The following is a 25,068-nucleotide window of genomic DNA, read 5'->3' as shown; positions in this document are numbered from 1 at the left end:
TGTCCAGGCCTAACCAAGATATGACACGGGGTACCGGTCCGATAACGCCCCGATTTCTTGCTGATAAATTGTATATCAATAATTATAAATTGATTGGTACTGACCCATTTTTACATTCAATTACGCTTAAGAATCAAAATGTGAGATTGCAATTAAATTTTGGACAAAATTTGAATATTTAGTCAATTTTTCAAAGAACAGTAGTTTTGTTGAACAAGTCCTTACTGAAGCCATTGCGACCTATACAATAGGGTTTTCTGACGTTTAAAAATGGTAGATTTTATTCATATGTTTAAATACACCGAAACACTGTACATGAATAGGAAAAGAGAACTGTTATCATTTAAAATCACTGAAAACCAAACTCCTGGTAGCACTCCCCCCCGCCCCAAAAAATCTTCTGGCGAGACTCATGATGCCCCCCTCCCTTTGTCCGCCTCTATCCCGATAGACAGGTAAATGTAATTAAATATTGCCGCAATGGGGAAGGGCACTAATAGTGTCGCCCTCCAAAGCTGCAATAACAAAGGCGTAGACCAAAAATGTTCCCGAGAATCAAAATGGATTAGATATCCATTTCTACCACAACCCTACTCCTGCTTCACCGAAATTCATTATGTGTTTATTTGAAGGTTCAATGAGACTTAGGATATTTAGGAATCAAAATGGACTCTTTGAAGGATGTGCCCACCACCTACAAAATGACCCACCACCCTCCTTCAGAACAGTTGATACACGCTTACAAAAAACTGCATAATTTTATGAAGTATTTAGCAAATCAGATTAGTTAAATGAAACTTTAAAATAAATGTCAAAAACATTTGTCAAACATCGTGGTAACGAACTGTAAGTAAGGAGCGACCCGGCTCAATAGTAACCGAAACTCTAAAAAACGGAATTTTGATACCAGTAGATACAGTAAAAGAATCAGATTTTTATGCTGATTTCAAATATATAAGTTTCATCAAGTTTGTTTTTACCCACCAAAAGTTACGGGCCTTGTCTTGTCTTGACACACGGCACTTTGGAAGGATATAAAAATTGGATGCGAGAAGTTGTTTCCATTCCGGACGAAGTTAACAAATAAGATTACTTGGCGACTCCAAAGGCTAGCAGCACTGTCTGTGAGCCCTATAAATTTTAAATAAAGCCCCGAACAAAAAATGTTTTTATATTCTATTCAATTAATCCCGTTGTTAGGATAAAAACATATTCTTAAATAAATATCTGGAGGTACAACAAGACTGTCGGCTATGGATTTGTTATCTATTTCAAAAATTACGTTACGGTCTTTTTTAGCTTCATCATTTTTTTTCTTCAATTATGATGTATAACGGCCACCATTTGCTACAGTTTCATACAAAATGTACCTCTTCCCAACTCCCTTAAAGGTCTTGATCCCCGAAAGCCACTAAAAAGAACACCAGGTCTTACATCCCACTAAGTCAGGTTGCGAGATCCAACCAATCTTCTGGTAGATTTTCTGGGTGACAATAGTTTAGGGACTCCCTTCACAATGTTTGGATTGTGCAATGACACACACCTGGCACTCATTTAGCATCTGAAATTCATATCTTACGCGTTGAGACACATATTTTTTTGCGAAACCTACGACAGGTATAGAATTGTCTGTCTTCAATGCAATCTTTCAAGTCTTAGAAATAGCTAATAGTTAAAATTTGAGTTTAAAGAGATCTTTTTAGGGATAGTTTAAGCTCTGAATCTATTCCTGCAAGTTCAACTCATCTGGCTCAGCAACAATGACGTATTTTTAAGTACCAAGTTACAACCACATGTGACATGATGAAGAAAAATATCAATACAAAAATAGATGAAGGTTTAAGTTGCCTGACTGTATTTTCAATGGTAAAACTGAAACTAAAAATAATACTGAAATATGGTAAAATTTGGTTGACACTGTAGTCAAGAATATCTTGTAGATATTCTGATGACGCTATTCCAAGTAACGTTCGTTGCTACAGTCTAGGTCTGTGACCCTTATTGAAATTTCTGAAGTGACATTTAAGATTGCACAAGCGATCTTTCAACAATTATTTTCTGGAAATCTAGAAAATAGACATAATTCTGCTCTTGGGGCCCTGTGCTATATGAGTCTAATTATTCAATCCCTATGAAGTTTTACTTCCAGAGCTCTGACAGTTGTATACACTAGACTATCTAACTATTGAAAAAAAAAACATTAATTTTCTGAATGAATTATTTATTTTTTTTTTTCCTTTAAAAGGTAAATCCCTAGAAATAAAAAAAACACGTGAACTTTTCTTCCCTATTTCACGGTCTTCATGCCAGAAAAAACTTAAATTTTCGTATCCTACTGTTAGAGCTCCAAACCAATCATCATTATGAGGGAATCCACAGCAGAAGGCTAAGTCATTCATTAGGAAAAATGCACGGTGTTTCAAAGGAAACTATAGGCTACGCATAATGACAGTAAAAAACAACAACAAAAACTAGAAACACTTAAATTTCCTACTTGTTTTTAGTAACTAAATCGATCTAAAAAACTATGAATTGTATGGATACACTTTAAGTCAAATTTATCAGCGTCAATTTAACGTTAGTGCTAACAGCGGGCAAAATGTTGAATCAAATTGTGCCAACAATTTTCAAAACATTCTCAATACTTTAAAAAAGGATTTAACTAGGCTATTTATTAAAAGAATTTAATTAACTTAAAATTATTTTTAAAATTAAAAGCAATGACATTAAAATGTTAGCCTAAAGCTCGCATACTATCCACAATACATAAAAAAAGATCACAATATTTCAGAAAAGAAAGATAAAAGTTGATGAGATCATAGTTGGATTATTCCAAGTATTTTAGAGTTTATTCTTGCCCTTTGGTCCAATCCTTAATGAAGAGGGAGCCTTAGAACCTCTTTTTATAAGGGGAGGGGATTCTAACACGGAAAATATGCGTTTATGAAACAGTTTCTAAACTAATTCATTTTACTCAGGGGGAATGGGGGGATAAAGACCCTCAGGATCAGCCTAGTAACCCCTCCCCCTGTGTGTGCAGGCTTGTTAGAGTTGTTTTCGCTAACTAAGGGCATATGAGGAAAGCAAACACATAATTTACGATTTCCATTACCGTATACAAAGTAAATTACAAAAAAGTTCAAATAATTAGATTCGTTCTATCTTTCTATCTGTTTGACCTTTGGCACCTCTGATATTTATCTTGTAAAGCAAAAACCTAAGTGCATTAATAGACTGAAATATCTGTTTTTATTTCACCTTCTTATTGTAATACTTCCAAAAAGATGAATTTTGATAAAAAAAAATGTCTCTCTCCCTCCCTGAAGTGCAGGCCTGTGGTGAATGAATACTGCTTAAAATTATATTTATGGAAAATCAGACAGATATAACCTATAAAAAGCTACTGCAACATGTCTTTTTACACACTCTCGATTTTTCCATCATTTTCAAGGAGACACATAAATTGTTGTGGAGCTGAGCTAGGAAGTATTTTGAAAATTTCCGCTGATACAAATTTAATGCTATCCGGAACTAAGACGTCGAAAAGTGTCGGCGCCAAGTTGGGCTTAAACAGCCTGTGTCTTGTCTCAAGTAAGTAACAAGTAAGTAGTACTGAAAGAAAGTTAGCCGTTTTGAAGAACAGGAGTCACATTGTTTGACTACCCATATCATGATATTATTTTCAAGCTTAGAGCAAAACAGCCTATGCTTCTTCTTGAAGGTTAACGTGATTCCAAAAGCATTCAAGAACTTGAAAGGTCTATAACCGATAAGGAATACAAATTTAAAAGAAAGTATTACTCTCAAGATCCATGAGGTTCGAATGGCTTGGGCCAAATTGAATACCAAAAGAACAAAGTTCTGGCATGCGAGAATCATACCTGTAAAATAAATATGACCTCAAATTATTGAAAGTTATTCAAAAATATGCCGGTTTGATTCTTTAAATGTTATCCTATCAAGAAAAAAAAAATTCAAAATTGACCAGATGCTTCCATTCCAGCCTAGATTCAAGCATTTGGTACGAAGAATTATACATGCAAAAATAAATATAACTTTCAATAATTATGGTGACTGGTAATAAAAAAAAATATGCTGATTTTGTTTTATTTAGTCAACTGACCAAGGTTGATGATGTTCCAAGTCCAGGCAAAGTTCAAGGATAAAAACATAGAATTAAACATATTCAGAAAGTATAACCTCTAATAATTATTGTACAGTATAACCAAAAATGTACTGATCTTTTTCATATAGTTATTATATCCAAAAAAAGAAAAATTAAATAAAAACAACTGACCAGAGAGCATGATGTTTCCAGTCCGTAGGTAGCCAAGAATTTGAGTGAAAACTGTCGGATCTCTGTCAATAAAATATGCTCCATTTTCATCTAAAAGCGATGGTATTCTTCCACTTAAAAGTGCAGTGAAGAAGGTGTCAGGAATCCATAAAAGGGTTTGCTTCGAAGTGCTAAATCTTAAAGTGCATAGATTTAGAATAATAAGCTATGAATGCTTTGAAGGAAAACTTTTTAATGGCCTAATAAAGCAAAAGTAGCCTGTATTTGGTTCATAATGTCAACCAGTTTTTGAGAAACTTTTACACTGTCATTGCAAAGCAATAATTCATATGCTTTTATTTTCCAAGACATGGTCCGAAAAATTGATCAGTATTTTTTCAACTACTTTGACACTGCAGTTTTTTTGCTGTAAAGCTGAGCCATGCAACTCTGCACAGCATTTGACATCACTTCACAGCAGAAGCGCATCCAGGATTTTTTTTCGGGGGGGGGGGGGGTACTAATTTTTTATAGGGGGGGTACATAAAAAACCTCAAAAAAAGCATACAAAATTTGTTTATGTCCATTTTTGTTGCGTTTTTCATTTCGGGGGGGGGGGGGGTTCAAACCGGGTAACCCCCCCCCCTGGATACGGCCTTGCTTCACAGTTGGTTCATTTTATGAACCAGCTTTTGAGATATTCTTGAGTTCAGAGAAATAATTCCACTGTTTTTTTTTCCTGAGCCATAATCCAAAAAAGGGCTGAAAATTTTATTCGCCTTGACACCCCAAAACATCTTATTTTTTTGCTCAAAGGTCGAGGCTCACAATCTTCCGCAATATTTGGAACAATATTGTAGTTGATTCATATTATGGACCAACTTTTTAGAAAAGATTATATAAGAATTCCGAAAAAACAATCTCTTTGTTTTATTTTTATGAGCTATGACCCAATAATTGCTGGATATTTCATTCATCTTGGTATTCCGAACATTTTAAGGTAAAGTATTTGGAATACATTCTTTTTTCTTTGCACAATTTGCTGATTAGTCTAACTCTAATAAATGTTTAATATTACAACCAGCACAGTGTCCTGAAGGTCCCTCTACGAGGAATCAGGGTGCCTTTAGAGTTTCAAGCAGAATCAAGATACAGGATATTTGGATTCTACAAGAATTAAATAAAAAAACAAGTTTTTTCAACTGAAAGTAAGGAGCAATATTGAAACCTAAAACGAACAGAAAGTATTCCGTATATGAAGGGATTTCCCCCTCCTGAACACCTCGCTCTTTACGCTTAAGTGTTGAACTTTTAAATAAGTTATTTATTGTTCTAATTAAACGACCCTTGTGTTCCAGGAGCCATTCTTATATAATTGGGACAAAATTCAAACTTTAGAGTAAAGAGCAAGGTATTGAGGAGGGGGGAACTCCCCTTTATATATGTGATAATTTCTGTTCGTTTTAAGTTTTAATATTGCTCCTTACTTTCAGTTAAAAAAAATTGTTTTTTTTAACTTAATTTCTGATCGTTTTTAAATGATGCCAGGAAATCTGGCTTCACCTCTACCAAGAAATCCCCCTCCCCACGGATTATCCTCTGGGAAATTCAATCCCCATGATAATTTGCCATGGGAAATTACCCTAAACAAATCCACGCGTAAAATGCCATATCCAAAGGCTATGTTATTGGGGATTTTAACTATGATGAACAAAATTGCCATCTCAAAATTTGGATCAGACAACTTTGGGAAAAAGGGGCGGGGAGGGGGCCTAGTTGCCCTCCATTCTTTTTGGTTACATAAAAAGGGCACTAAAACTTTTAATTTCTGTTCAAAGGAGCCTTCTTACGATGTGGGTTGATACAATCACCCCTGGAGAAAAAAAATCAAATAAACAAGCAGCCATGATCTTTCTTTTGGCAAAAAATACAAAATTCCAGAGTTTTACAGATAGGAAATTGAAACCTCTACAGTGGGAGTTTCTGATACGCTGAATCTGATGGTGTAATTGTTAGGATTCTATGTCTTTTACAAGTTGTTTCTCTCTTTTTGAAAATAAGGGAAGTTTTTTCAGGCTCATAGCCTTTAATGGGTAAAACTAAACTTAATGGAGCTTATATATTTGAAATCAGCACAATCAGCCGATTCTTTTGATATATCTATTGGTATCATAATTCTATTTTTTTAGTTCCATTTACTATTGAACCTTGTCACTCCTTACTTACAGAACAGTTGAAAAAATGTTACACATTTTTTTTTTCAAAGACAAATCTGCCAAAAATTACAAACAGTTTAGGCCTTAAATTTAAATTTGGAGTTTATGTTTACCGCGGGTATTATTCTCATTTCATAAAGTCAATGAAATTTATCCAAGACGAAACTTGACTTCAGATAGCAAGTAAATTATAGAAGCTTATAATTATGGTCGGATGCCCAAAATTTGAAGATACTTTCTACACACAAAACAAGGTCACAAAGATCACACTGAAACTGGTTCAAAGAGACAAGAAGAATCTCTTTTATCCTATATAACAACTTTATAGCAATTTCTTATTTTATGGGGTTGGACAGACCTATTCTCCCATTTGCACTGCAAATGGGAGGATATCATAATTAATGTGATCAAACATGTTCTGTTTTCTTCATAAGAAACCTTTATAGGTTACTGTAATTTTTTTGCCGTAGGATTATTTTTAACAAAAATAGTTATTCCAAATTTGATCTGGTTCATTTGAGGAAAAATGGTGTAAGGGGGGGGGGGTGCCCTCTCAAAAACCTTTACTCTGAAAAAGGTACGTGATAACTAGTCGAATGAGCTGTTTTTTTTAAAATGAGGAGTTCTTAGAAGAAGGACCAATAGTTTTGGCTGTGCAAAACCTTCCAGTTGGTGGCCCTGTTTTTACTGATCTTATTGCAAAACTAAAAACAATACAACATTGAAACCTTATGGCCTTTATGGCAATAAGGAAATCCTTTTATATAGAGGCAAAATCTACAAACAGAAAAAAATTCTTTTAGTACCTAGAAAGAATTATATAATCGTTGCAGTATATAAACCTATCCTCCAATTTGTGCTGCAAATGGGAGGATATTAGGGGGTCAGGTTTAATGCTAAGGGGTGGATGGCGGGGTTGGCTGTGCAAAACAAAATGAAGAGTTTTTAGAAAAAGACCCAATAAAACATTAAAGTCTTATGGTCTTTATGACCTTTGGTCTTCTATTGTCTAAGACTTAGTAACAGAAAACATTAATTAAAAAAAAAAAAAATAGCTTTATAAAAGAGGTAACCATTAACAAGCAGTATGTAGAGCAATCCTCCCATTTGCGCAACAAATGAGAGAAGGGGGTCGGGTTTAGTGCAAAGGGGTGGGCGTACAGGACTGGCTGTGCAAAACCTTCTAGCTGGTGGTCCTGTTTTCACTGATCTTATTGCACAACTAAAAAAACAGTAAAACATCAAAACCTTATTGCCTTTATGGCAATGAGGAAATCCTTTTATATGGAAGCAAAATCTACAAACATAAAAAAATTCTTTTAGCATCTCTAAAGAATTATATAATCGTTGCAGTACATAAACCTATTCTCCGATTTGCACTACAAATGGGAGGAGGGGGTTGGATTTAATGCTAAGGGGTGGGTGGACAGGTCTGGCTGTACACAAACTTCTTGTTGGTGGTTCTGTTTTCACTAATCTTAGTGCAAAACTAAAAAACAATAAAACATCAAAACCTTATTGCCCTTATGACCTTTAGTTTTCTATTGTCTAAAACTTAGTAACATAAGAAAATTAATCTAAAAAACTAAATAACTTTACACAAGAGATAACCATTCACAAGCAGTATATAGAGCTATCCTGCCATTTGCGCTCCAAATGCGAGGATATTATGGGGTTGGACACACCTATCCTCCCATTTGCACTGGAAATGAGAGTATATCAGGGCGTTGGGTTTAATGCTAAGGGGTGGACAGGCAGGCTGAACGAAACAAAATCAGAAGTTTTTAGAGAAAGACCCATTAAAACATTAAAGCCTTATGGTCTTTTTGACCTTTTGTTTTCTATTGTCTAAAACTTAGTAAAAGAAAAAATTAATTAAAAAAACTAAAATAACTTTACACAAAAGATAAAAATTAACAAAGCACTATATAAGGCTATCCTCACATTTGCGCTATAAATGGGAGGATATTAGGGGGTTGGGTTTAATCCTAAAGGGTGGGCAGATGGGGCTGGCTGTGCCCAACCTTCCTGTTGGTGGCCCTGTTTTCACTAATCTTAGTGCAAAACTAAAAAACAATAAAACATCGAAACCTTATTGCCCTTATGACCTTAAGTTTTCTATTGTCTAAAACTTAGTAACATAAGAAAATTAATCTAAAAAACTAAAATAACTTTACACAAGAGATATCCATTCACATGCAGTATATAGAGCTATCCTGCCATTTGTGCTGCAAATGCAAGGATATTACAGGGTTGGACAGACCTATCCTTCCATTTTCACTCCAATCGCTTTTGACTATTAAAAAGGGCACTATCCCTTTGAATTTCCAATCAAATGAGTCTTTTTTGAAGTTTCTATGACAACAACTTCTATAAAAAACCTTATATGCCCCCAGAACATAACTTAAAACCCTTGCCCTGAGGGTGGTGGGGGATTGTCCTCCTCAAAAACATGTTTTCTATCTGAAAATCAACTATGCTGAAATAAATGGCTATCTCAAAATTTTGATTGGATGTCTTTGGGGGAATGATGGGCGTGGAGGGGGGCTAGTTGCCCTCCAATCACTTTCAACTATTAAAAAAGGCACTATCCCTTTGAATTTCCAATTGAGTGAGCCTTTTTTGAAGTTTCTATGACAACACCTTCTATAAAAACCATATCTTAAAACTCTTACACTGAAGGTTCTGGGGGAGTGTCCTCCTCAAAAACACATTTTGTATCTGGAAATCAACTATGCTGAACAAAATGGCTATCTCAAAATTTTGATTGGATGTGTTTGGGGAAAGGATGGGCGTGGGGGGGGGCGGGGGCTAGTTACACTCCAATCATTTTTGACTATTAAAAGGGGCAATAGCCCTTTAATTTCCAATCAAACGAGCATGTTTTGAAGCTTCTACGACAACACCATCTATAAAAATCCACTATGCCTCCAGTGAATGACTTAAAACTCGTGCCCAAAGGATGGAGGGGGATTAACCTCCTCAAAAACATATTTTATATGCGGATATCAGCTACGCTGAGCACAATGGCTATTTGAGATTTTTGAGTCGTTGTATTTGGGTAAATGATGGGCGTGAGGGGGGAGGGGGGGTTAGTTGCCCTCCAATCATTTTCAACTATTAAAAAGCGCACTAGCCCTTTAATTTCCAATTGAATGAGCCTGTTTTGAAGTTTCTATGACAATGCCTTCTATAAAAACCTTATATGCCCCCAGGGCATAGCTTAAAACCCTTGCCCTGAGGGTTGTGGGGGAGTGTCCTCCTCAAAAATATATTTTCAATCGGGAACTCAACTATGCTGAACAAAACGGCTATCTCAAAATTTTGAATGGATGTGTTTGGGGGAATGATGGACGTGGGGGGGGGGTTGCTAGTTGCCCTCCAATCATTTTTGACAATTAAAAAGGGCACTAGAACCCTCAATTTCCAATCGAATGAGCCCCCTTTGAAGCTTCTACAATGACCCCTTCCATATGAAGTGCCTCTGGGAAAAAAATAATAATAAAACATTGGAGCTGTATGGACTTTACTATAGGCAATGCTACAGCATTACCTGTGATAGATGATGTACTATTATACACTTTTCTTTTTATTTGTCTTGGTTTTCCTTTAAATACTTAATTTTATGTTTCGGGGAATTCCCAGGGGGGAAGAACAAGCTGGACCCCAATATAAATGGTAAATTTATAGGTGGCACTATAATTTAGCTAGGATGAAAGTGACAACATCATATGATGCCTTTTTTATGCTCTTTCATAATACAATAATTGCTTCTGTTGCAAATTGCATCTTCAGCCCTTAAAGGTGCCCTAAAGGTATTTTAGGCTATATGAATTATGAAAGAGCATAAAAAAAGCATCAAATGATGTTTTCACTTTCATCCTAGCTAAACTATATGATCTACTGCAAATTTACCATGAAATTACCTCCTCTCACCCCCCTAATCTGCAAATATATACTTTAAAGTGGAATATACCCTGAATTGTCAATGGCAAAGTTTTGAATTGCAAAATTCAGTGCTATTTTTGTTGACAGCATTTGAAAAGCTTGAAATGGTAGAAAAAATGGTTTGAATTGAAAATCAAGTATTTTGTAGGTTACATTATAACTTCTTTGTGTGGTCACAAAAATAAAATACCTTTGGGGCCCCTTTAAGGGCTCAAGATGGAATTTGCAACAGAAGCAATTATTGTATTATGAAAGAGCATAAAAAAGGCATCAAATGATGTTTTCACTTTCATCTCAGCTAAATAATAGTGCCAACTAGAAATTTAGGCCTACCATAGGCCTATCTACTGCATAAGAATTTCATTGTTGTAATTTTTTGTTTCTTATATAAGCTATTCCTAGGGCTATATGTGAGACCATCAGGGAGGTTTGGGTGCTTTGTTGGAAAAGTGAACATGATAGGCTATTTGAAAAGAACATAAAATAGCCTAATGAATTGAATGGTAAATATAGGCTACTTTATTATGTCTTCCTTCAGAAGAGGCTAACCACTAAATGTTTACCGAAAGAGCCGGACTTTTTTTGCTTTCATACAAAAATTCTAGCCTGATTAGTCTTGTTTAAATAAAGTATAGGCTAATAAAAGTAGTTCAAGCCTAGGCTATTACTTTTTGCCACCAACATTGAGGTTGATAATTTCTCTCGAGCTTGTCATGTCTACTTTTAGAAAAAACTTTGCGATCTTGTGCAATTTAATTACTTAACATCAGGTTTCTAACAACTGGTAACTCTTTTATTTGACTAGTTTAACTGTTGTTCATGCCAAAAATTTTCAAAATTATTGCTATGAAAGAGACATCAATGGGGAGGCCTAATTTTTTTGCGTTCATAAGCCATCTATTTTTAAATATCGGTGAGAAAGGATTAAAACATTTTCAGCAGTTTTGTTTTATTTGTAAATTGAAAACTGAAAAGCATTGAAGTCGAAATATCAATATGGTATAGACTTTGGCTATTTATTTTTATTATTTGTTCTGGTAAAATTCTATTTTAGCTACCTTTGGAGAAGGTGTGGAAGTACGTAGGCTACTTCAAAATACCTTCCTGGGACATAGGCTAGGCTACTTTAGCCTGTAGACCCATTACCTTAATTCGCATTGGGATACCACCAGATGGCTAATTTGACAGTGTATATAGCCTATATACAAATCTGTGAATTAGCCAACTGACCAACCAGTATTTTAAGCCTAGGAGTCCAGCTGCACATAAGGAAACATATTAAACAAACAACCTAGGCTCACAAAATATATACCCCCACCCCCCGAATGTGCAAATATATACCCAGAATTGCATCCTGAATCTAAACATAACATTCATTTGCATCACAAATGAACTTTACTCCCATATTAGCCATGTGGTGGATGTCCATCTTTTTTGTAACAAATGAATTTTACCCCCACCCCTATATAGGCCTAGACTATAGCCTACCAATTCAGGGTAGACCTAGGCTATATATTTGCTTACATTTTTTGTTGTTCATATTATTGACTTAGGCCTATGAATAAAGTAACCATACCACTTGATGCCAATTTTTATTCTCTTTCCAAATATAATAATCATTTTTATTGAAAATGAATTTTAACCCACCCCTAGGCTATATAGGCCTATTTGCTTACATTTTTTGTTGTTCATATTATTGACTTATGAATAAAGTAACCATACCACTTGATGCCATTTTTTATTCTCTTTCCAAATATAATAATCATTTTTATTGAAAATGAATTTTAACCCACCCCTAAATATACCAATTCATGGTATATGTTTGCAAATTAAATGAGGTGGGGGGAAAGTTTAAACTTACCTCTCATTTACATCAGAAATAAAATTAACCCCACCCACCTAATGTGCAAATATATACCCTGAATTGGTATATATAGGAATGGGGGTACAATTCATTTTTGACAAAAATGATTATTATATTTAGAAAGAGCATAAAAAAGGCATCAAGTGGTATGTTTACTTTATTCATAAGTCAATAATATGAACAATGGACAATTTACCTATATTTGCATATTAGGAGGTTTGGGGTAAATATTAAACTTAATTATGGAAAATACCAGCCCATCATGGCTGGTTGGTCTTCAATCACTTTGGACTTTAAAAAAGAACTAGAACTCTCAATTTCCGATCTAATGAGCATCCTCTGAAGTTTCTGCAACCATGAGATGGAGGTGTGGATGAGGAATAGGCAGTCCCCTTTTCCTATACAGAATAAATTCTGCCCGTTTTGGGGTTTAATGTCACTCTTTACTTTCATAATAACAGCATAGACCAGAAATACTTGCAGAAATCATAAGGAGGTATATATCAATCTCACATTTTGATGCATTTTTAAAGTTTTCTTTTGTACACCCCCCCCCGCCCCACAAAAATCCTGGTTACAGCTCTGGATATTATACATTAATTTTTACCTCACCCTCCCCTTGTCTCTCCCTTATAACTAGTTCTGTATTTATCTGATGGCTGAATGAGAGCTGGGATGCTATGGCATTAAAAGGGGCCCTTTGAGGTATCTTCCTCCCTCCCTAACTACAAAACAATCATAGAACCCCATTGTGGGAGTTAAAGTGTCTAGTGTCTTTTTAAGTTTTGTAATTTGTCAATTACTTACAGATAGTATTTCTTATTGGGAAACATACAGAAATTTTTTGCAGGGGAGTTTTCTGCTGGGGGGAATTTTCAGCAGGGACAAAATTTTTGGAAATTATTGCCTTTCAGTGGGGATGAAATTTTCTGGCAAGAATTTTCTGTGGGTAATGTCCACAAGGGTGCTGCAAGGTGACACTTTCCTTCTGATTGCACAAAAATGTTTCTAGCATTTGTTTTAATCATGTGTTTAATTGAAGTGGTTTGTCTCATAATGCAGCTGTCTGTTGTTAAGGAGAGGTGGTAGATCTTTATGTAGGGAGGGGGTAAGATACCCAAAGGAGTACATTTCAATGGCCTAATTTTCTAAGCTTAAATGATTATTTGAGACTGGTTGTCTAATTCTTTGTAGTTTGCATGTATATTTTCAGTCTACACCTTTATTTTTGGCGCTGAGGCAGGAGAGAGTAGTAGTGTTCTAGTAGTGACCAGGTTGATTCAGGTTATGTTTGATGAAAGTGTCTTAAAAAATTGAATTGCAGTTTCTTTCTAAATTTTTAAGATACAAGATGGGGAGACAAGATAATTATTTATTTAAAAAAAATTGCTATCACAAGCCCACAAAGGGCCAAATTCAGACTTTGGAGTCGACAATATAAATGGTTACACTAAAAATGCAAAGAACAACAACAAAATACAGAAAACCATAATGAACAATCATTTAAAAGTCAATAATTAAAACTGTAAAAAGTCAATTAAAAAATTAAAAAGATAAAAACTTGTCAAACTAAACTTAAAGCGAGACAGAAATGCAATAAAAACTGGTCAAACTAAACTTAGAGCAAGAAATAAATGCATTTAAATTAAAAGGGATATTAAGAAAATGTCAATAATTCAACTACAGTAAATCAATAAAAGAGTTAAAAACAATAAAAACTGGTCAAAAAAGGGGGGGGCAAGCAAATGAGTGCAAGAACGTGGCAGTACCATCAGCTAATAAAAAAAAGAGGGGGGGGGAGAAACTATTGAGAAATTTTATTTATTTTTTTCTGTAATGAAGGGGATAAAAGTTCTTTCATATCTGGAAGTAACACAGCAAATGGGGGACAAAGCAGGGAAGGGCTGAGAAACAGCTCGAGGTGGCTGTAGTCTGGATGGGGAGTGACGTTTGGGGAAAATACTTGCCATCCAAGGGTTTGTTATGGCATTTTTTGCAAAACAGAGGCACAATGAAACCCTCCTTTGCTCTAGGGTTTTCAGACTAGCTTTTTTTAGGAGCAGAGAGTATGGCACCTTGCCTTCTTTGAAAATTATTTGCAAGGCCCTTTTCTGAATTGATTCAATTTTTTCTGATTCTTCGTAAGAGATACTAGGGTGCCAAACTGGACAAGCGTATTCTAGATGCAGGCGGACAAAAGACGTGTAAATCCTTAAGGAATAGGAAGGAGGGGCGCTAAATCTATTTAGGAGCTTAAGGAGGGCGATAGACACATTTTCTCTAGGGATGATATATAAAACATGGATATCCCACTTTAAATTTGAAGAAATTGGGACTCCAAGTAGTTTAAATGAGGAAACAGACATTTTAGGAGGGATAGGATTAAGAAAGCATAGCGAGAATTTGAGGAAACAAATGGGCATTATCATGGACTTAGAGGCGTGTACTGTCATGTCTAAGGCCTTGTCTCCAATTTCATTGGGGATACTCATAGGGTCACTTATTAAATTTCTAAAGCAAGTTTCAACAACCATTAGGTCATCAACAAATTTCCATCAGTCAGGAAATTCCTTTGTGAGGCTGTTGATCATTACTGAAAAAAGGAGGGGACCTAGAAGAGTACCTTGGGGTATGCTATTGTGGACAGGGAGAGGATTTGAATAATGATTTTGGTATTTGACAACTTTACGATCTATTTGTTAAGAAGGAGGCAACCAATTTCACCAGTAAGGGATCAATATTGAACTCGCTGACAAGTTTCTCAATTAAAATATTGTGGTTAACAAGGTCGAATGCTTTCTGAAGATCGACGGAAATTAAATTGAGCCAGGAATTAGGCTTTTAAAGGGTTTTCCTGATGTGATCAATAAGAGAAACAAGGTAATGGGAAGTAGAGGTGGATTTTAGGTTCCCAAATTGTTTCAAGTCAGTAAGAGGTAGGATTGTTTCCTTTAGTCAATCTGCAAGTAATCCTTCATAAAGTTTCGAGAAAATAGGAGTAAGAGTTATAGGACAAATGCCTTCAAAACCAGACTTTCCATTTTTCTTTTTCAAAGGTGTTATGAAACCCTGTTTCCAAATTATAGATACTTAGGGTGCGTTAATTCCTCTTTTTCACTTTCCTTAGCACTTCTCAACAATTGTAAAAAGCACAACTCAAGTAAAATTCTCAAATTTGGAAAACCTTAGTTTACTGGGGGGGGGAGGTATTTTGTTGGGAAGGTAAATGCCAAGAACCATATAAGTATCAGTGCAAATTGAAAGGCTTCCCTGTATTCTAACCCAGGATCAGCATTTCTGCACTTATGCACTAATAGGGTTTCTGTAATCATTATCAACCAAGTGAATGAAGTAGGTCAAAAGCCTTTTGTTAATTCTGTTGTGTAAATAGATGCTCTTGAAACTATTATATTAAAATTGTAAGTTAAGCTATAATTCTTTGGGAAGAAATTGTAAATAACTTCAATTGTCAAATACTAGTTTTGTCTATGAATTCATCCAAATATCTTATTTGATGCTGATCATGTGGATCCCATAAAAATTGAATAGTAAAGTTCTTTTGTATATAGAAAGAGTTAGATTATCTAATTTGGTCTGCTTTGATAAAATGAAAACAGGTCTCTTTTATTCAGCATAGGCATTCAGAGGGTCCATCAGTTAGAAGCTAGGTTGTTTTTATTGCCCTTTAACCATCTAACACGTCTTAGGTCTTTTTGTGAATAAATAAGGTTACTTAAATGTTGACATCAATATCTATCATCCTTTTTATTGGTCATCTGGATATGCCAATTATGTAAATCCCTGTGCCTCATTGGCCAGTTTTGGAAACCCTGTTGTTTTAAATACCCCCAAATTTGAAAGTAAGCGATAATCCCTGAGTTTGGTTTGAAGAAGCCTCTTGTATACTTTGACCCCCACCCCCTTGTAAGGAGTGTGCATACAAAGACTTTTAGTAAATTAGGGAATGTATTCTTTCTTTATGAGCTTAAAAAAAACGCTTTCAAAGGATTGTGAAGCAGAAAGTTAAAGCAACTAAAGTTCTGAGTTTATTTATTCAGCAAAAATAGGAAAATCCTCAATCATATTGCCCTGTGAGGCTCTGCCAGGAATACCATACACATTTCAAAATAGATAAGCAAACCAAATTAGATTATATCTCTGATGACTAAGATAACCTAGTACCTTGGCTTTACACCATTGCTCCCTCAATCATTACATTTTATGCTTTTTATCAAAATAGTAAAATAAAGCAGCTAGCAGAAACATTAATTGCAGGCAGATGTCATCAGAGTTGTTGTTACTGGAGCAGCAGGTCAAATTGCATACTCTCTTCTGTATCAAATTGCAAAAGGTGATGTTTTTGGTCATGATCAAAAATTGGCTCTTCATCTTTTGGATATCCCTCCAATGATGGGAGTTTTACAAGGTGTTGTGATGGAACTACAAGATTGTGCACTTCCTTTGCTACAAGGTAAATAGTCTGTTCTGCTATTGTCTGTTGTAGAGCAATGCTGCTGCTTTAATTTTGTTTTCTCCTTGCAATCAGTTTCCTGTAGGTTTGTAATGTTCAGAGATTAAAATGCAAAACGTCTTTCTGTTTTGGTGAGCATGATACAGGGTAGAAAAAATCCCAATTAGTTTTGTAAAATTTTCTGTATTTTTTTTTCAGAAAACAGAACAAATCTGTCCTTGCTTTGTCAGTAGACTTCTTAGGGCCTGTGTAATGTTGCACTTGCATAAAATATTGTCTTATTCCTTTTGAAAGCATTAGCAAACGCTGGAAGTAAGGCCTAGTGCCTTTTTTGGGTCTTTACGTAATCTAACCTCTGTAAGGAAGAGGAGGGATGAGGGCCTTAATGTTTACTACCAGGGCACAAACGATAAGGGATTGTTGGATCCCAACCAAAGTATTTAGGAAGTGAAAGTTTGTGTTTTAGTCATGTCATTTGGGGATGATGACTCAATCTGACTTCTCTTGGGCAGAAAAGGAGTGGATGCCCAACACCTAGTCATCAGGCCAATTCCAAGGAAGGGTGGTTAGATCTCCACCAAACTTTATAGGAAGTAATAGCTACTACTACAGTTGTATTTTTTGGGGAGTATAACCAGATTTGATATTTACAGGCTGAGGGAATCCATGGGGTTTACAGCTTTGAACCCTAAATTCTTGTCATTATGCCTTCTACCAGAAAGAGTTGTTATATCTTAACAAACATAGGTAAAATAACTTAGAATAAGTTTCTTTGTTATGCATTTCGAGGATATATGCTTGCCTCTTTGGGGGAAGTGTAAATTCTTGTCCTTGAGAGAATCTTTCAGAATGTGCCATCAGATCTTGACCAAACTTTATGGGAAACAAAGCTTAGTATTCTAGTTCTGCCTTTTAAAAGTTGAATGTATATCTGGTCCAACTTTTGTTGGAAAGGGAGAGTCCCTAAATTTTTCATGTCAGCACATCTCCAATAAGGCAACTTCAGATCCCAACCAAACTTTGATTGGAAGTAAAAGCTTATGTCTTAGTTTTGCCTGGTCAAAGTTTTGCCTTTGCCTAGTTTTGTTTAGGTGTCTGGTCAAAATGCGACCTCTATAGGGGAGGGTAGGTATGGAGTTTTTTCCATGACCTAGCAAGTTAGAATGTAAAACCACCTTTTGATGCAGCTATTTCCAAATATACCTATTTGCTACCTTTGCAAATTTTATTTTGAATACTTCAAGTAACACCTTGTTCCTTATTATTTGCTAGTATACAATGGTTAATTATAAAATTTTAATGTAAATCCTATTTTCTTCCTGTTAGTTTTTAATTGCTTAATAAAAGGAATAGGTCTAGATGTAATTTTTTTTTTTCTCCTTAAGAATCAAGATTTTGGCTCGTTATTTATGTATTGGATAAAATTCTGTAACACATTTTGATAATGATAGTTGTTCTATTGAACATAGGATGAATGGGTACATGGAATGTTATTTAAATAAATGGATTGAAAATCTGAATAATCTTTAGGCTTCTGTAGGGTTGAAGGCATTCTGACCACCATCATGTTACAACCCTGAGTATAGACAAATGTTAATCGACAATCCCCCTCAGCATGCACCAAAAGTTTCAGCTCAACTCCCCTAGGCATTGCAGATAAAACTTCTTGACAACCTTGATTATATGTAGTGTCTTTTGATTTAGTTGAACATCCCCCTCAATATGATCTGGAAGTCTTAACTTAATTATTTTAACTGTTCCTGAGATATTGCAGTTACGTCCTTTTGACCATCTGGATGCACATAGGGACTTCTGATTCCCTTGACTTACCCTGAAAGTTTCAACTTAATACTCCTGTACATCTTATGATGTTGATCTGTGGTATTTTACGTTTGGAAGATTATTTGACTTTATTTCTTCAAAGAATAAGTCTTCAAAGAAAGGGTTTCATATATAGCCTTATATTTGTTATTGGGAAATATTTGGACATTTTCTAAGGTGGGGTTTTTGTAGAATGGATTTTCCATGGGAAAATAGTTTCTAGGGTACTTTGCAGGAGGGGGAATGGGAATTTCCTAGCATTATATGAAAACTGTCACAATTAGAACAAAAAACAACTGGAAGTAAGGAACAACACTAAAACTTAAATCGAACAGAAATTGTTCTGTATATGAGGAGGGGAGCTTCCCCCTGGTAAAAGAATAAAATAGATCATGGCAGTGTTTGTTCTACATTAAACATCAATTAAAAACAAGCAAAGATTAATTAAAAAAAAGTTTCTCCAAGGGAAGTAAAGAGCGAAGTTGAAACTTAAAATGAACAAAAATTATTGCTTCACAGTCTATCTAACGTATATCAATAGAACTAGTGCAAATAAACTAACTGATAATATTTCCCTATATTTGTATGATTGTAGGAAACTAGCGCTTTACTGAAAACACACAACAACCAGTATAAAAAAAAACAAGAATACTGATTTAGGAGTCAAAAGTGAGTACATAGCCTGACAACAACAAATCAATTTATAACGCTTTTCATAGTCTTACACCAGCTGTGAAATCAGTTATTTCCAGTATAAAATTAAAATTAACTTAAAACTTTGGCATAAAAATAAATATTATTTTAATAGCTACAAAATCATTGAACAGCACACACAAATAATGGATTGTTTTATAAGGCAACATTTTGGTCTCAACAGCTATACCACCAATAGTGAGTAATATACAATTTTAAATTGTAAAAACATGCTTTAGTGTTACTCGAAATGAAGAACAAATAAACCATAATATGAACTCCGGAAATCCGGTTATTTCTCTCTATACAACGGATTATTACAAGTTGTGATATACATTCTAAAGCTAGTCTGTAGTCCTAATACTATCAAGATGGCTTCACTCCGGACATGTCTGCAAACTAAACATAAAATGTCCTTTTCAGAGCCAAAACGAGATTCAATCATCAGACTGAGCTCATTGTGCAGAGGTGATACCAAATTACACGAAAAAAATAATAAAGCAACAATTTTGAAATGCTTTATTTTTTTCTAAGTGTCCTTAATCTGTTTGCTTCCACTGTACCAAAACTCCTAAATTGTATTGTGTTTTCAGTAGAGCGCTAGTTTTCTATAATCATACAAACATAGGGAAATCTTGTCAGTTTTTTTTTTTTTGCACTACTTTTATCAATGTATGTTATGATAGACTTCGATAGAGTTTTCTATAGATCAATGTATGATAGACTGTTAAGCAATAATTTTTTTCGTTTTAAGTTTCAACTTTGCTCTTTACTTCCCATAGAACAACTTTGTTTATTTCTTAATCAACACAATTAGCTGTTGCTATGACATTGCTGATTTGTCCTTTTGATAACCTGTTATTCATATACTTCTTGAAAATTTCATCTTAATGCTTTTAGCCTTACAGGTAGTTGCAATAGAAGTAGTAGCAGTAAATCTAGTGGTGGTAGCAGTAAATCTAGTGGATTAGTAGTAGCATACACATGTTGCTTTTTGTCATCTTCCCCTTTAATTTTCTCTGAAAGTTCCAACTTTATACCCAAATTCATTCTTGAGATACGCCTTTTTGACAATCTGTATGCACATAGTGTCTTTTGGTTTTAGTTCAAAACCAAACTTTAGTTTGGATTTAGTTCAAATTTCTCCTCAATAATCTCTCAAATTTTCACCTTTATAGACTTAGTCTCTATAGTACTAGTATCATAGTAGTGGTGGTGGTACTAATAGAAGTAGTAGCAGCGGTATTAATAACAGTAGTAGCAATGTTCTCTCTTACTATTAACCGTGATGGATCTCTGCTAATAGCTGTAGAAGATAAGAAATCAGCAGATACAATAATTAACCTAAAATCCCTTCTGCATACCCCAATTATTGCATCTAATTGGAACCCAAAACAATCACCAACAAAAATAGTAGTTTATAATGTTCCCCCAGAGATATCCACTCAGGAGTTAAAAGAAGGGCTCTCAGATAGGGCTGGAAACACAATCCCAGTTGAGGATGTTACCCAACTTGCCAAACCTAACTCTAATGGCCTAAAAACTAGTAGATCTTTCTTATTCACACTGAAGGAAAAAATTAATATCCCAGAAAAATTATTCCTATTTGGGCAAATCAAACCACACAAGGAATACAAACCTAAGCCTATCCAGTGTCTCAAACTGGGACACACAACAAACAAATGCAATGAAATTCTCCAAGAATGTAGTAATTGTAAAGCTTTCCATCCTAAAGAGTTGACAACTTGTAACAACACTCAGCCTACTTGCATCAATTGCAAAGGCCCACATGAATCTACAAATAAATTAATATGCCCTGCATACAAGAAAAGAGCTCTAACACTCCAAATATCAACAGAGAAGGCCATCCCATACCCCTTTGCAGCAATGGAAGCAAATGCTGCCCAAAAATACCAAATAAAGCATGTAATGAAACCAACCAAAACCCCCCAGTCAACCCCCCCCCCAATGCATCAAACACCCCATATATAACACCATCTTCTAAGCCCCCTAGCTCCATTCCCTATCAAAAGGAGTCACCTAGTCAACAAGCCTCCTTTTCCGGTGATATGAGGTCCGCCTGGCCCCCCCTCCCAAGAAAAAACGAACAAGAAACACTACCAGGAATTAATCCCTTAACCGACAAACAGGATACACAACCAAAAATGCAATCCCCAAATATATGCTTATTCATTCTAAACTGTAATGCAGTTCAGGCCATGAACATGCATCAACTACAGAAAACAAAAATCATTGCAGAATTGGCAAAAATCTACATCCCAGATGATATGCTCATTCAAGCAAAAAAAGATCTTGCTTTACTTTTAACAAAGCTGAACATTGATACACAGCCATATGAAGAATAAATCAACGACACAACATATATCAATACTCCAATGGAATGTAAGATCGCTCACAGAAAATAAGCTAAATCAACTAATATCTTTTATGAATAATAATTCCATTAATATTGCTTGCCTCCAGGAAACTCATTTAACCCAAAATCAACAAATTAAGTCTCTGGGATATACTATCCTCAGAAAGGATAGATCTTCAGAGAGAAAAGGAGGTGGGGTAGCTTTATTAGTTAAAAATAATAAAAAATGTTGTGACATCAATTTTCCAGATTTTGCAAATGATGTGGATGCAATTGGTATCAGTGTTTGGCTGAATAATTTAAAAACCTACATAATAAGCTTTTATAACCCTAATGGCCAAACTACAGATGCCAAGGATTTCTTTAATTATATAAATAATTCTAATATGTTCAAAAATATCATTATTTGTGGATATTTCAATGCCCACAGCCTTTTGTGGGGGAATAAACAAGCAAATAAAGCTGGTAAATTCATTGAGCATGACTTCAAATAATAATGAATTAGCTGTTGCTACCCCTCCAAACCTGAATACATATTTCAACCCCAAAAGTGGCAGATTCTCCACAATTGATCTACAAATTGTGTCATTAAATTTTTTGAATAAAATTTACATAAATAAAATAGATAGTTTATGTACTGACCACTTTGCTATAGTTTGCTCCCTAAATGAACCTTCTGAAACTTTATCTCATACCTCCAAATATATCAACACTAAAGCAAATTGGTCTATGTTCCAAAATAAGCTAAATGATGAAATTACAAGTTTCACCCATATTTCATGCATTTCTAACACAACAGTTGACACATATGCTGAAGCCTTGACATCTTTACTAATAAATTCAGCTAATCATGGTATCCACAGGACAACACATAAGAAAACTTTCCATAAAAACCTTACTGTGGCATGGTGGACAAGTGAGTTCCTAAAATAAATGAATGATAATAAAATCATCTTTGACAGAATTCATAAAAAAAACCATCAATAACGACATATTTAAAAAAAATTACAATCACAATCTAATCTAAAAAGGACCATTATAAATGCTAAATATAAATACTGGAATAATTTTGCAAATAATCTCTCCAGAGAAACACATGAGCCAATTATACATAAAGTCATAAGCCGCATCTGTGGGAAAAAGACTTCCCCCAACCCACTCCTGTATGAGCTTATACATAATAATACCCATTATGACAATGATAATGAAAAAGCTAAGCTATTTGCCACTCTTTCAAGGAGGCACACTTGTGCCTCTATAAAGAGGCGACCCATCACAATGTTAAGCGATTTCAGGTTCTAGAGGTCGCAGAGAGACGGCGGTAATCGCATTTTGTAGCCCAAGCTCAAACTAAGAAACTTGCAAAATTTCATCCTCCTCCGACTTTATCTTCATGGGGTAAACTGGGCCGGAAGTTTCGACCCTACCACCACAACTCCCCTTTAACGTGATCCGATTCGGCTTAAACTTAAAGGTTAAGCTTTCCTTGGGCTTGGGAGCTTATCTTTAAAATTTCAGCTCAAACCAATTACTCCTTCCCTGTTTTAAAAAAAACAAATATAGCCACTTAAAAGTCATTTCTTTTTTTTTTAGCCACGCCTACAGGCCACAGTTGGCAACGGATCCGGGTGAATGAGGACTCATTCGAAGCAGAATTCGACCTGTTAGGGCCTTTTGATATTTTCAGACCGAAAAAATTATCCCCCGAATTTACATTTACGAAAAACCTCGTTTTCCTATAATAGCCCATGTTAATTTTTCCCACCTCAACCCCCCTTTAATGTTGTCTGATCGGGCTGAATTTTAGAGGATAAGCTTTCCTGGCGCCTGGAAGCTTATCCTCGAAATTTCAGCTCAATCTGATCACTCCTTCCCTGTTTTCCAAAAATCAAATATCAAGTTTTGATTGCGTCAAAAAAAGATGCCCCTTACTAAAAAACAATTATAATTGTGTCTGTTTAATCCAGCAGTCGAGACTCCTGACTGTCAGGCGGACAACCCGGGTTCGATTCACCGCTAGAGAAAATTTTTTATATACTTAATTTAAATTTTAAGAAAGAAACTCAGTTTCTTTTTTATATTATTTGAAAAATATTACGTTTTCTAAAGTGTTAGAGAGGCTGAGTTATAAGGTCGACCCTTAAAACACCCTGTCGAGAACGAAAGGAATAATACACAATCATCTAACAGTTAGTCTAGCAATAGTAAGTAATAAACTGTACAAAAACGTGCAGAAATTATTTGAAAAAAAACTACGTTTTCTAAAGAGTTAAAGAGGCTGAGTTACAAGGTTGAACCTTAAAACGTACAGGGATTAGGAGGCACAGTTGGGGCTGCCGCCCCCAAACCCCCGCTTTCGCAGCCTTTAAATAAAAAAAAAATTTTAAACTAAAAGTAAGGAGCGACATTAAATCTTAGAACGAACAGAAATTATTCCGTATATGAAAGGGGCTGTGCCCTCCTCAATGCCTCGCTCTTTACGCTAAAGTTTTTATTGTTTAAAAAAAAGAGTTGTGAGAAAGTCAAACTTTAGCGTAAAGAGCGAGGCGATGAGGAGGGCACAGCCCCTTTCATATACGGAATAATTTCTGTTCGTTTTAAGATTTAATGTCGCTCTTTACTTTCAGTTTAAAAAACTTTTTTTTTATTTAAAGGCTGCGAAAGCGGGGGGTTTGGGGGCGGCAGCCCCCCAACTGTGCCTCCTAATCCCTGTACGTTTTAAGGTTCGACCTTGTAACTCAGCCTCTTTAACTCTTTAGAAAACGTAGTTTTTTTCAAATAATTTGTTAATAAGCTAACATCAAATAATCAATGCAAACTGTCCCCAATTCCTATGAACCCAAGTTACCAACCACGCCCAGGATCCGAGTACATAACTAATCTATTTTCAATCCAGGAATTGAATAATGCAATACATCATATTACGACCAAAACTAGCGGCAGCTATGACAATATACACCCTACATGGATAAAGAATCTCACAACTTCATACAAACAAGAACCGCTAAATTGTTATAATCACGCTTGGGCATCTTCTTTGTTCCCCAATATATGGAAATGTTTGTCCCTCCTACCAATCCTAAGAAAAAATGAACCAAAAGATAACCCTGAGTCTTATAGGCCCATAATGGTTACTCCTGTGATGGGGAAAATAATGGAGAAAATAATCTGTCACAGACTCCACTGGTTTGTTGAAAATATAATATGACACCTCACACTCAAACTGGTTTCAGGAAACACCATTCTTTAGCAGATGCTGTCATTTCGCTAACAAATGCAGCAAATAAATCTTTCTCAAAAAATAATGTCTTAGTAGCAGCTTTTTTAGATTTTGAAGGGGCATATGACTATGTAAACCACCAAATAATTTTGAACAAACTAGCAAACCTTGGAATACCCTCT

At 35.2% G+C, this 25,068-nt stretch overlaps 2 protein-coding genes across 2 annotated transcripts in view; one reads left to right on the top strand and one right to left on the bottom strand.

Moving 5' to 3' along the window:
* Positions 1–11,287, bottom strand: part of LOC148950393 (BTB/POZ domain-containing protein KCTD3) — a 45,157-nt gene extending 33,870 nt beyond the window's left edge. The window contains exons 1-2 of the mRNA XM_089092378.1: positions 11,109–11,287; positions 4,298–4,473 (exon numbers count right to left, since the gene is read on the bottom strand). Of these exons, the coding sequence (XP_088948504.1) occupies positions 4,298–4,473; positions 11,109–11,155 (223 nt within the window). The 5' untranslated portion in view covers positions 11,156–11,287. The remainder of the gene's footprint in view (positions 1–4,297; positions 4,474–11,108) is intronic.
* A 76-nt stretch (positions 11,288–11,363) lies between these two features.
* The window catches only part of Mdh1 (malate dehydrogenase 1), a 68,408-nt gene continuing 54,703 nt past the window's right edge, over positions 11,364–25,068 (top strand). The window contains exons 1-2 of the mRNA XM_089092377.1: positions 11,364–11,439; positions 16,580–16,775. Of these exons, the coding sequence (XP_088948503.1) occupies positions 11,437–11,439; positions 16,580–16,775 (199 nt within the window). The 5' untranslated portion in view covers positions 11,364–11,436. The remainder of the gene's footprint in view (positions 11,440–16,579; positions 16,776–25,068) is intronic.

The sequence above is a fragment of the Artemia sp. Qi Xiang Cuo genome, chromosome 7 (assembly GCF_049724085.1).
Source record: "Artemia sp. Qi Xiang Cuo chromosome 7, ASM4972408v1, whole genome shotgun sequence".
Lineage (NCBI taxonomy): Eukaryota > Metazoa > Arthropoda > Branchiopoda > Anostraca > Artemiidae > Artemia > Artemia sp. Qi Xiang Cuo.
The sequence above is the reverse complement of the archived record's forward strand: the minus strand, read 5'-3'. Positions and strand labels throughout refer to the sequence as shown.